This window comes from Bidens hawaiensis, unplaced genomic scaffold (assembly GCF_021521415.1).
Source record: "Bidens hawaiensis isolate Kalapana, Puna unplaced genomic scaffold, B.hawaiensis_p1.1 tig00001016_1, whole genome shotgun sequence".
Classification (NCBI taxonomy): Eukaryota; Viridiplantae; Streptophyta; class Magnoliopsida; order Asterales; family Asteraceae; genus Bidens; species Bidens hawaiensis.
Genome location: NW_027491059.1, coordinates 819071 through 832604, shown reverse-complemented (window position 1 = coordinate 832604; position 13534 = coordinate 819071). Strand labels below are relative to the sequence as shown.

Below are 13534 nucleotides of genomic sequence, written 5' to 3'. Positions count from 1 at the left end.
CAGCCTCTACACACCACATTTTCACACTACCATAACACATGTTGGTTAAAACGTGTAATGGTTTTTAAACAACTATATGCAAATTGCAAAGTATAAAAACATTATTTAACCAATGATCTTACTGGGCTTGACCTTTGGGCTAATATATGAAACATTATCCTATTTACCAATGCAACATTACACATCCAATGTGTCTTGTTGACTTTATAGTGTCTTCACCCACGTGTCACATCCTAAGGCTGATACCAAGCTTCTGAGTTTTGACTTTTGACCAACACCACCGCCTCTTCTTCTAAACTTCAACTGTTATATTGTCCTCATGATCACCATCTCCATCAACTAACCATGGATAATAATATTCAAATACTCTTCAGTTTCCTCTCTTATATTACAACTGCCTCTGCATTCTTCATCCTCACACCACTTTATGCTCTCTTCAAAGCTTTATGCTACATTTACACCTCTATTTCCAAGGAAGACGTAGCCGGTAAAGTCGTGTTAGTCGTCGGTGCATCATCCGGTATTGGCGAGGTTAGTAGCTCTTTCATTCAGCCTCCTATCCATCTGCTTTAATTTAACAGCTCAATTTTGTGTATTCTAAACCGAAAAACGATCCGAAACAATAAAAAAAGAAAAAGTCGGTCCAATATAACCGAGTTGAAACAAAAACTAACGGTTTGGTTTGTTTTTTTTTTAATTTGAACGTTTTGTGCAAATTCGGTTTTGTGTGTAATTAAAATTAAAAAACCGAACTGCCTTTACATATTTTCATTTTTATTTGAATTTGAAGTACTTTGTAATATATTAATATATAGTTTAACCCAAATATTAAGTAATAATATGATTATTTATGGTCCTATATAACCGATATATAACCGAGCTGAAAAGGCTGAAAAAAAATTGACGGTTTGGTTTTCAGTTTTTTATTTTCTTTTTTATTTTTAAAATGAACTTTCGGTTTAGTTATGTTTTGTGTTTAATTAAAATTGAAAAATTGAACTGCATTTACATATTTTCATTTTTATTTGAATTTTAAGTAATTTATAATAAGAAAATTGGAAATAAATAATCTCACCTTTTGTGTATTGGCTGATAATATCCACCTTTAAGAATCACTAGCAGCGGTCCCACCTTTTAACTATTTTTGTCTCACTTGTCCCACGTTAAAAATATTTTTTAACGTCGTTATGTTTTTTCCCTAGTTTCAAACCGATGTTTTAGGGCTTTTGATCGGAAGAACGATATGAGTAGACCGATGTAAAACTTATCTCAAAACGGTGATTCAAATGGCTTGATTTTTGTTAATTGAAAATTCAAGCACCCGAATTGAAACATTGTTCCGTCGTTTGGATCACCATTTCGAGAAGTTTTACATCGGTCGACTCGTATCCTTCTTCCGATCAAAAGCCCTAAAACATCGATTTGAAACTAGGAAAAAACTTAACGACGTAAAGTATTTTTTAACGAAGGGCCATTGTGACAAAAATAGTTGAAAGGTGGGACCATTGGTAGTAATTTTTAATGGTGAGATTATTATCTACCAATACACAAAATGTGAGATTATTTATTTCCAATTTTCCTTTATAATAATATAATATGTAGTTTAATCCAAATATTAATTAAATAAATTATTAACTCTAACTGAAAAAGTTTTATATGTAAATTCATTATTTGTTTGCCAACTTTTCTTTAACCAAAATTTTGAAGCCCAACCGTATCAAAGACAACCAAACTAAAAACTGAAAAACGTGAAACCGAATGGTTTTTAAAAGCTCTAAAACCGAAATTTCAGTTTTTGGTTCGGTATTATCCCAAAACCAAACAGAATCGACCCATGCACACCCTACTATGAACGGTGTCGCTCGTTCATGTTTTTGTTGACTTAATTTGTTTTGTCTGGATCAAACTGTAGCATGTGGCGTATGAGTACGCCAGAAGAGGCGCGTGCTTAGTAGTCGCAGCTCGAAGAGAGAAGAGCCTCCGTGAAGTTGCGGACACTGCTCGATCACTCGGTGCACCAGACGCCATCACAGTTCCGGCTGACGTTTCGAATATTGATGATTGTAAGCGATTGGTTAAAGAAACCATCAATCATTTTGGACGACGTAAGTTTCATTATTTCATATATATTGTGTGTATGGGTCGGGTCGGTTTGGTTTTGGCTTAAAACCGAACCAAATTCTGAAATTACAGTTTTTAGAGATTTTGGAACGTTTCGGTTTTTGGGTTTTTGGTTCGTTTTTTTTGGTTTCGCCATTTGGGCTTGAAAGCTTGAAAAGTTTAAAAGTTTAAAAGCTTGAAAATTTCGGGCCTAAATAAAAAAGTTGGCTGAAAATAGTAGTTGGTTTATTATATGTCTAGGCTCGAATATTTTGAGTTAAACTATATATTAAACTATTATAAATTACTTAAAAGTTCGAATAGTAACTAAAAATCTATAAGTTCGGGTTAGTTTTTGGTTTTACTTCCACGCAAAACCGAAACCAAACCAAAATTTTGAGTTTTACGAAAACGTAAAACCAAACCGTTGGTTTTTGTTTCAGTTCGGTTATTTCGGTTTGGTTCTTTCGGTTTCATACACACCCCTGTATGATATTTGAGACTGCTAACTGAAATTCATCCGTCAAGTTGCTAATTGTGCATCAAAACCGTGCAATTTCAAAATTTTTTGTGACATTAATATCATTATCAATATCATCTGTTGATGAATTAAATACAGTGAATCATTTGGTAAATTGTGCTGGAGTGACTCCAATGAGCATGCTAGAAGAGATCACAGATATTACAAGTATCACACCAGTCATGGTAACGACTAGACAACTTGAAACTTTAAACTTCAAAATATAATGTATATTATAACTTTATATCTTTGTAGGACATAAACTTTTGGGGTTATGTTTATATGACATATCTTTCAATTCCGCATTTGAGAAAGAGCAAAGGGAAGATTGTAGTGATTGCTTCATCTGCTTCTTGGATGCCTGCACCAAGAATGAGCCTTTATAATGTAAAATTTAATATATCAAGTGTCATGATTGTTGAAACTAGGGGTGTGCAAGAAACTGAAAAAACCAAACCGAAACAAAAACCGAAGGTTTGGTTTTAAGTTTTTATAAAAACCGAACTTATGGTTAGGTTTTGGTTTTGTATGTAATAAAAACCGAAAAAACCGAACTGAATTTCTAGATTTTATTTTTTTATTTTAAGTAATTTGTAAGAATTTAATAAATATACAACTCAAATATTTTTTGTTTACAATTAACAAAATTATTTATACCTAAATTCATTATTTTTGGCCTAGCTTTTTTTATCCGTCTAAAATTTTCAAGTTCAAATGACAAAAACCGAAGCCGAACCGAAACAAATACTAAAACAAACCGAAAGGTTTCAAAAATCCGAAAACCAAAGTTTAGGTTTTTTGTTTAGTTTTAGCCGTGCACACCTTTAGTTGAAATTTGTTTTTTTCATTACTTGTTTGCAATAATGTTGTTATTATTATTATTATTATTATTATTATTATTATTATTATTATTATTATTATTATTATTATTATCTCAGGCGAGCAAAGCAGCAGTTGTAACCTTTTACGAGTCATTGAGGATGTAACTCGGTTCAGAAGTCGGTATCACCATAGTGACTCCAGGGTTGACCGAGTCAGAAATGACTCAAGGCAAAATCTTGAATAAAGATGGTGAGGTAGCCGTTGATCAAGATCTAAGAGACGTGAGTCATTTTTTAACGTGTAATATTGTTGGTTATATATCTTGTTTGAATGACTGAACCGAGTGATGAGATTTGTCTTATGATGCTAGGCTGAAATGAGTATTGTGCCGATAGAGATGGCTGCTACGAGTGCCCGGACTATTGTAGATGGAGCTTGCCGAGGAGTTGTTTACATAGCGGTGCCATGGTGGGTCCAGACGACGGTGTATTGGGTGGCGTTTTTCCCAGAGTTGGTTGAGTGGGTGAACCGATGGTTCTTGCTTGTGAAGCCCGGGGCTTCACCGTTGGATGCACCTAGCAAGAAGCTATTGGATGTGCCAGGACTGAGGCGAGTTTCACAGCCGCCTTCTGTGTGGTCTTCTGAGCTGAAGGAATGATCGTTTGTGTTAAACTTTCTCTAGGAAATGAACCGTAAGGGCTGTGATTCTCGTATGTGGGGTTATATGTATAATGTGCGTTATGTGAATCGGATGACAGAGAGATGTTTTACTCACGTTTGTTTGTTTTTGTATACGACGATAGACCGGGAGTTCATATAAAACGGTTGCATTTTGGTCAAAATGTTTATAGTTTCCTTTACAAATTTTACAAAAATTATACTTGGTTACAATTTCTGTTATGTTTATAAACTTCAAACAAGTTATAAGTCAATAAGAATAGAAGGCTTGTAAAAATTCTAAAAAGAGGGTACAGATTATGCAAAGTTTTTGAACATATGTGAATTTTATACAAACTTAAAACATACCTTAGTCCTTAAACATGAGCTATATAATTATAATTTAAAATGATGGAAAAAACATGTGAACTTGTGGGCTAATTTAGCCCACAAGTCAAGTCACTAGCTGAGCCATGTCATTTTACAGGTTAAATTAGCAGCACAATGATGCCTACTGACTTATTGGCTTCTAGCAGCACAAATGGCTTAGCCAAACTGCCGAAGCGCAGAACAACGATGAAGGCTGAAACAGCATGCAAGCTAAGCCTATATCAATTAGCTTATACCTATTTCAAGATCTTCTTGAAACAGTGTGCACACTAAAGGGGGTGTTCGTAATTTTCATCTTAATAGGCCTGTCACGTGTAGATGACCGGGTTGGACCTATTAGGCCCGTGAGATTCATTAATTATGTAATAGGTTTATGGGGTTGCAATTAGGTTTTTATTATATTTAGTAATGTCTTTGCTAGCAAGTTAGGTTAGTCTACATAAACCAAGTAATGGCTAGACAATATAGAACGATGTGAGATACAACCGAGTTAGAGTTCATCAAGAGTTAAACCGAGTTAAGGTTTGAGAGTCGTAATCAGTTTTTTGATTTATATTTTCTGATTAATATGAGTGAGAATTATTCGTTTACTTCGTGTTTGATTATCGATCCAGGACTTGACTTATAAGGTGTGGGAAAAGTAAACTTCGTGAGTGTATAAGTCATAAGTTACAACTTTGTAACTTATAACTTATATAAGTCATAAGAATGTAAAATAAGGAATTCCAAACACCCCCTAAGCCTATATGAGGTAGACAACATCCCCATACCTTAACCGACACCTTTTTGAAGATCGTTTTAAGACAACATATAGGCTACGCATATATTCCGTAGCCCACATCCCTTAACGACACCCTTTCGAGATCGTTTTGAACTTGAAAACCTGTTTCGGCTAAGTCATTTGAGCTACTAGAAGCCGCCAAGCCAACATCCTTGTGGCCGGCTGAGAGTATTAAGATAAATTCAGCCTACAACAAGACACGTGTCTAGTCCACGATGGCCTCACTCACTATTACTATCAGAGTAATCCACAAGAAGCTCCATGTTCCTAGGTCTGGATCTATGTGTGACAGACAACAAAACCAAAAACAAGCGAAGTCCACCATTAAGTCCACTATTTTGGAGAGAATCATTAGGTGAAAAGTTTGTCCCTACAAACTTGAAACATACATGACTTGGATCAAAGTTCTCCCTTGACAGCCTATCTAATGTCTTCTAAAACATTTTCCAAAACGCAAATCAAGAAAACTTGCACAACAACACACAAAATGTTTTCTTATCTAGACATCAAAGAGAACACACAACATAACTAGACAAAAACTAAAAAACAATCACACAAACACAACTTTAACCAAGGCATAAGTTAACTAGTCCGATTTCATCTCCGGCGTTTGAATGCTTGACGGGTACAAGATACCCTGAGCTCCGGAAATGTTCAAAATCTTTTTACCAAAAGTCTCGTCACCACCAACCGTCATCATGTTGGTCAAATGGTTCGCCCACTCCACCGCTTCCGGCCACAACACCTTCCACACGTAACTCATCCTCATCCACGAGGGTTCGGTCACGTACCGTTCTCCTCTCAGTGCCTGTTTCACTATTGCTCTTGCGGTTCCTTCTACCTTCCCCACCGGAGACAAGTTTAATTGCATCTGATCATCAACTTCATTAATCACATTTTGTAAAAAAAAAACTAAGTAATTAACAAAAATGAATTTGTAAAAAGAACTAAAATAACAAGTAATAGTAATTAACAAAAATGAATTTGGGATGCCAACGTACATCTCGAGCCTCATAGTCGACTACCATATTGCCTTCGTGTGAAAGGAACTTTCCTTGAGTAAGTTCAGACTCGATGAATCCAGGAGTCACGAGGGTTATTTTGATGTCCGACCCGAATTCTACTCGCATTGTTTCAAAGAACTGCGCTAATGCTGCTTTGCTAGCCTGAAAAACATAAGCTAATATGTGTTAATTACCATATTTAGGAATATGCATAGGGTTCAAACATGACAAGCTGCTCGCAAGCTACTCGGGATCAGATCAATGAAAAGCTAGAAACAAGCCGAGACTGATAATCAAATAAAGCTCGCTTGGTTATCGAGCCCAAGCTCGAGCCTCGTATGGGAAGAGGCGCATATTTAAGTTTCAACTCCTTTAAGCATCTATGTATCAATTCCACACTGAAGATTCGAGCTTGAGCCAAGCTTTGGCTCGTTTAAGCACTGACACGACCTCAAGCCGAGCCTTGGCTTGTTAAGGCTTTTTTCAAAATATATAAAAATACTTTTCTTTATAATTATAAATTAATTATAGAATAATAAATGTCCGAGCTGATATATCTCGAGCTTGAAAAATCAACTCGTTAGCCGACCTCGAGCTTTAGAGAAAGTGCTCGAAACAAACTAAGCTTGAGCCCTCGTAAGTGAAAACGAGTCGAGCACAGTCTAGCTTGGCTCGTTTACACCCCTAGATATGATCAAAGCCTAATGAAACCATATCTGTTAATTATGGTAAAATAATTTAATTAACCCCAACTAATATATATATATAGAAATTAGGCCCTTTCAAGTAAGATCAAGAAAATATTACATTGTATACACTCATTCTTGGAAGAGGAAGCCAGGATGCCGCCGATGATATCGCAATGATTCGGCCTCCACAGTTTCTAAGATGTGGAGCTGCAAATTTTGTTGTGTAAACTGAACCCCAAAAGTTTATATCCTGTATAATATCAACCCATGAGATTATTTACAAAACTTTATAAAATAATTCGTAGATTGGAATCATATATATGAAGGATTTAAAGCTTACTATGACAGGTCGTAAATTCGTAATATCATCGGCTTCTTCCAACATACCGATTTGGGAAATCCCAGCATTATTCACCAAATGATCCACTGCATGGATTAACCTAACAATAAATCTCACCGAAAATAATAAACAACAATCAATTATTCAAATGCATGTTAGGCAGTGGTTGTGTACATCGGCCGTTGAAGTGATGAACAGTTTGATCAACCATTCGTTTACAGTCGTGAGCATTGGAGACATCAGCTCGAATGATTATAACCTACGGACAGAATATGAATAATAAGTTTTAACGGGAAAATCACCAAAATGTCCATATGACGGATATATATCAATGTGACAAAATGTTCATTTCGCCAATTAATTCCTCTAACGCCCACACTTTTTTAACTACTATATCTGTATCCGAGGTATCTATTCGGTTTGTACTATAATACCTTGTTTTGACTGTATCGCACTATGTATCATTTATAACCCCCAAAATCCTCTACCCTTAATTTAATTTAAATCAAATTTCAAATGGATAAATTCCAAAGTTATTTAGGGCTAGATAGATCTCACTACTTCTTATATCCCCTTATCTTTCAGGAGTATATTTATGTACTTACTTGCTCATGATCATGGTTTAAATGGATCAATTTTGTTGGAAAATGCAGGTTATGACAATAAATCCAGTTTACTAATTGTGATTTAGACAACCAGCATCTACCACGTGTCCCAAAATCTCATCGGAAGCCAAAATAAATAATTTTGTCAGCTCGACAATTTTATTTTTATTTTTGAAAAAGCGTTTTATGATGCATGTGGCTAGTTAGATATCCAGTCGGGTAATGATTAAAATGTGATTGTGCCGCGGGGGTTTCAGTGGACATTTTGGAAATTGGTTGGTTAAATTTTTTGTTCACATCAATTAACCGGTCAAATGAATGTTATTTATTCAAATACAACCTCCGGGGATCCGATGTGGCGGCACCAATTAGCAACCACTCGAAGACGCTCCTCTCGCCGAGCCGAGAGAGCTAAGCACGCTCCTCTACTAGCATATTCATAAGCAAGATGCTGCATGCATGGTGGAGTTTCATTATATCATATATATTTCAATATAAGCATACAAAGGTAATTTAGATGATAACACGTACCTCGCCGATGCCGGATGAGGCTCCGGTGATGAGAACGACTTTGCCGGCGACAACTTCAGAGAAAACGGTACGAAAGACGCGTAGGCAAAACTTGAAAAAGATCCATGGAGGGAGGAGGAACAAGATGGTGAAGAAAGTGAGAGGAGGTGCTGCAAGATTCAAGAAACCATTCAACAAATCCATGGCTATTCTGTAATTGAAATTGATGGTGGATGACGATGATATTGAGGTTAAGTTTAAAGTGGAGGTGGTGGACTACGTGTTTGCATGGGGAGACTAGGTAGTGCCACGTAGCAGTGTGTGCCACGTGTTACAACTATCAGGAGTTCATAGTTGGTCGTCGAGTGAAAAACTTGTAGATTACCTCGTTTATTATTACTTTGTTCTAACGTTCCACGAATCATTTATATGAGATATTAATTAAATTTATCATATCGAGATACTTTCGTTTTTTATTTGGAAAAACTTTCATTTAACGCTAACGTCTATGAACATTCGTTCAAAAGCATAGCGGTGTGGTGAGATAAAGCCTATTCAGATCAAGGATCCAACTAATGAACGACGCCTACTCGTCTAATCACCCGGTGCCGCCGAAACAAAATGATAAGGGCAAGAATCAAACTTGCGTCACACGAAACATAAGTATCTCCCTTAGTACTCTATATTTGCAATTTGGTGCACTTAAATATGAATTTAGTTTAAGTACATTTAAATTAAGTTTAGTTTAATTTGAGAAATAATAATTTTTAAATTTTTAGTGGCTATTTTTAATGAATGGTGTATAAGTTTATTAAAGTATACATGTCTTTCTTTTATATTCAGTTGTTTATCATATCTTTAAACTTCGTTGTTCATCTTCAACTTAATGGTTGGATAATAAGAGTGAAGAACCTAAATCACCAATCCGTGAACCAAATAGAGTTAGAAGGCACTTGGCAAGGTTCAAAAATGCATGTAGTACTTAATGAAGGTTATCATGCATTTACCGATATAGGGGTGCGTATGATAGTTAGTTTATTTATTTTTATTTTTTTTATTTTACATATATATATTTTTGTTTGTGCAAGTTTTAATTTTATTTTGTGTACCTTTTGTTTGTAGTTTATGCACTGTTTATTTTTTAAGTTATGTAATATTTGTTATTAGTTTATCCATATTGGCCGATAATAATCACAACTTAGTTTTTTCCCACCAGTGGTCCCAAATTTAAAAACTTGACTCTCAATGGTCCTCCGTTAAAAAAAACCTAACGGCGTTAATTTTTTTTCTAATTTTGAACTGATTTGTTAGGGCTTTTGATTTGAAGGAGGATACGAGTCTATTCATGTAAAAGTTAGCTCGAAATGATGCTTTAAATGGCTTGATTAGTGCTTCAAATCGGGTGTTTGAACTTCAAATTAATAAAAATAAAGTTGTTTGGAGTATCGTTTCGGGTTAAGTTTTACATCAATCGACTCGTATCCTTCTTCCGATCAAAAAAACTAAAAAATCAGTTTGAAATTCGGAAAAAACTTAACGACTTAGGTTTTTTTTTAACGGGGGACCATTGAGAGCCAATTTTCTTAAATTTGGGACCACTTGTGGTAATAAACTAAGTTGGGATTTTTATCGGCCAATAACTGAATTTTGGGATTATTAAAATCCAATTTTCCATCTATAAATATATTGTATTTTAATTGTGCATAACGGATGACATATCATGTATTTTTTTTTTGTTACATGGTAATATCATATGTTGTGTGATTATCTTTTTTTTATATGAGCCAGCCCGACTTAACCCGACTTAAACGACCAGAGCGGATCGAAAAGGAAATTATGTACTGATTTGACCCGACCCGTACAACCGAACCGGACCGAAGAAAAATTTATATAGCAATAAACAACTGAGTACTGATCCAAAAATTTTCCGACCCCTGCAAGTTAATTTTCTGGATCCGTCACTGTCCTTTTATAGAATAACTTGAACCCACATAACCATACAAATTTTTTTTATAAAAGATGCATATAATATGTAATTATGTACGCCTAATATATATGTTTCGGTCACATGCATATGATTATAAATTATAAATAAATAATAAAGGATCAATAGAAAGAAAAAGAGTAATTAAAGCAAATATGTGGATTTAAAGGCATTGTCTTTTCCTTTTTTGTTTCCTTCAAAAAGGTGAATAAAGGTATGGAGTATTTGATTCCACCTATATCTTAAAACAGTGATCGCTGTTTCCATCTTCTTTCCGTATTTTTCATAATTGCATTGATTAAAATTTTATATTATCTATAAGGAATATTGGTTTTAAATAATTCTAACTATGATCTATTGGTAAATAACGGTCCCAACTTTAAAGTTGTCTGGTGGCGGTACCAACTAAAGGAGTATTTGTTTTAAACGGACCGCGACTAACGAAAGTTAACTCCGTTAGTGATTTTGTGACGTGGCACGCCTAGTTGTCAAAAATTGATTACATAAGCAGCTTACTTGGCATCTGATGATGATGAGCAGGCACGTCATTTTTATACATTTGTCAACACCCACAAAATCAATATAAACCCTAATCATTCAAATCCAAAATCGATGGATCAAAAGCCTCTGTCAATTAAAATTGACATGGGGTTTTTGATAAAGGAATGAAGATGATTAGAATGCATAAAAATGTTTACTCGATTGAAAATGAATAGAAGGATTTATGGCTCGTCGGAGTTTCGATGGTGACGGCGTATCAATAGAGGACAAATCAATGGGGTCCATTTGAGTGGGGGGAAAGTGGATGGCGGGTGAAATTTGCTGCGTTTGAAAACGAGTGGCAATGTATGCTTTCATAGGGTAAATTTCGTGATTCCGCTGATTATTTAAGACTCATTTAGGAAACGATCTATAGCCTGTAAAAGCGTAATAGAGGTTGCGTCCATCTCGGATTGGGATTACGAAATAAAAGATGTAATCAACTGATCGTTTCGGTCATTAATTCGGCGTTAAAAGCTCGCCGGAGTAGATGCCGGAAGCATTGGCCGGAAAAACATGGATGAAATGATGAAGATGGAAGTTATAATTTAATTTCACATCCTTGAACCTTGAAATAAAACCAAAACCACCCTCAACTTTTCCCACGTAAGCATCCACGTTTTTGCAACATAAGCAATTTTTGACAAGTAGGCGTGCCGCGTACGTCAGAAAATCACTAACGGAGCTACCCTCCGTTAGTCGCGGCCCGTTTTAAACAAATACCTCTTTAGGTGGTACCGCCACCAGGCAACTTTGAAGTTGTGACTGTTATTTACCAATATGGCATGGTTGGGATTATTTAAAACCAATATTCCTATGTATAATTAATCATCCACGCTACATGAAGCTTGTAATTTTTTTTTGATTACGTGTGACATGTCATGTGTGTTGTAGTGTTGTTACTAATAAAATAACAAAGTGTTGTTACTAATAAAATAAAGTGTGACATTTAACACGAGTTTTAGAAATACAAGAACCATATGTTATCTAGTTGAAACCAAAAGTCTATTGAAGTATTACACTTAATATATATCTCAACATTTGTAACTAAAAAAACCATAACGAATACGTTGATCACTCAAGGGGAAAAAAAGAAGGGAAAAAAAAACAAAGAGGCTTTGCCGCCGCCACCGCTATGCATCCTTTATTCTTTGCTTGGTCTTGACCATGATTGGTTTGGTATATTAATTACCATGCATTAATTGAGAGCTAGAGAAAAGTACTCGCAAGTAAAACAGCCGGTGAGACATGAAGTTCGGATCAAAGAAACCTAGGGCTGTAAACGAACCTAGAACACAAACAAGACCTTGTTCATGTTGTTCGTTAAGGAAATAATTTGTTCACGAACACTTATCGAACAAGAATTTATTTTCATGTTCGTTTATTAAGGAAATGAATGTGTTCACGAACACAAATAAAATCGGCAAAGCCTAGAAATTGAGACCCGATATATTCATCAACGTGAATAATGAAAGCATGTAAATAAATCAAACGAACATGAACAAGGATATGTTAGTGTTCGTTCGTTTAACTTTAAAAGAACACGAATGATTAATCGAACGAATATTTAAGTTTTTGTTTGTTTATTTAAAAAATGAACACTTGTGTTCGTTTATGTTCGTTTAACATAATTGAACAAAGATAAACGAACATAAATGAACAAATGTAAATTAACACAAACAAACATAAATGAACACAAATTAGCAAATACAAAACTTTTAAGTATATAACTTATCCAAAAAATATTTAATTATTTTCTATTAACCATAAACAAACATAAATAAATAAGCATAAACGAACGTTCATGAACATAAATGAACAAACGGAACATGTGTTCATGTTTGTTTATTAAATAAACGAACATACGAACTTCCCGTTGAACGATTCACGAACATTCGGTTCGTTTACAGGCCTAGACACCAAACTTGTATGATCTAGGATAAAACTATGACACGAAAAAGTTTGGATCAAAGATAATCAATTGTTTGGTCAATGTATCGAAATGTTATTTATATGAATAGAAATCAAACTCGTATGATCTAGGATAAAACTATGTCACGAAAAGAATGCTGGTTAATCTTAAAATGCTTTTGCATACTAATAAAACATAGGTCAAGTACAAGATATGGTGCTCTAGTATTGTCATGCAACGAAGTAAGTGGGTATGATGAGTAAAATGACAAAATTATCCGTGTGATTTGGTTAGTGTTGTTATCTACGTCCATAAAAATTAGCCATTTCCGTCATCTTGGTTTTATTTTATTATCATGTCAGTCCAATTCACTAACTTCGTTAGTTATTTCTAACAAATATAATTTATAAAAATAATGATATGAATTTATAAAGTAAACCGTTAAAATTGTCCTTGTTATTTGGTTACTTTTATCATTTATGTCCAAAAAGTTTGTATTAGCAATCCACTAACGGCTGTAAACGAACTGAACGAACATGAACAAGGCCTTGTTCATGTTCGTTCGTTAAGAAAATAATGTGTTCACGAACGGTTCATAAACACTTATCGAACGAGATTTTATGTTCGTGTTCGTTCATTAAGGAAATTAATGTGTTCACGAACGGTTCACGAACACAAAT

At 34.8% G+C, this 13534-nt stretch overlaps 1 protein-coding gene and 1 pseudogene across 2 annotated transcripts; one reads left to right on the top strand and one right to left on the bottom strand.

Annotated features, from left to right (window-relative positions):
• Nucleotides 1-345: 345 nt before the first annotated feature.
• On the top strand, nt 346-4100 carry LOC143551422 (11-beta-hydroxysteroid dehydrogenase A-like; annotated as a pseudogene). The gene is made up of 6 exons (XR_013138490.1): nt 346-531; nt 1913-2105; nt 2720-2805; nt 2876-3007; nt 3559-3723; nt 3813-4100. The product of XR_013138490.1 is annotated as an 11-beta-hydroxysteroid dehydrogenase A-like (transcript).
• A 1756-nt stretch (nt 4101-5856) lies between these two features.
• Nucleotides 5857-8622, bottom strand: LOC143551411 (11-beta-hydroxysteroid dehydrogenase A-like). The gene is made up of 7 exons (XM_077041860.1): nt 8440-8622; nt 8249-8359; nt 7478-7562; nt 7304-7389; nt 7082-7213; nt 6272-6436; nt 5857-6141 (listed from the first exon to the last, which is right to left on the bottom strand). The coding sequence occupies exons 1-7, from the start codon at nt 8620-8622 to the stop codon at nt 5857-5859; spliced, it is 1047 nt and encodes a 348-aa protein (XP_076897975.1).
• Between the last annotated feature and the right edge of the window lie 4912 nt (nt 8623-13534).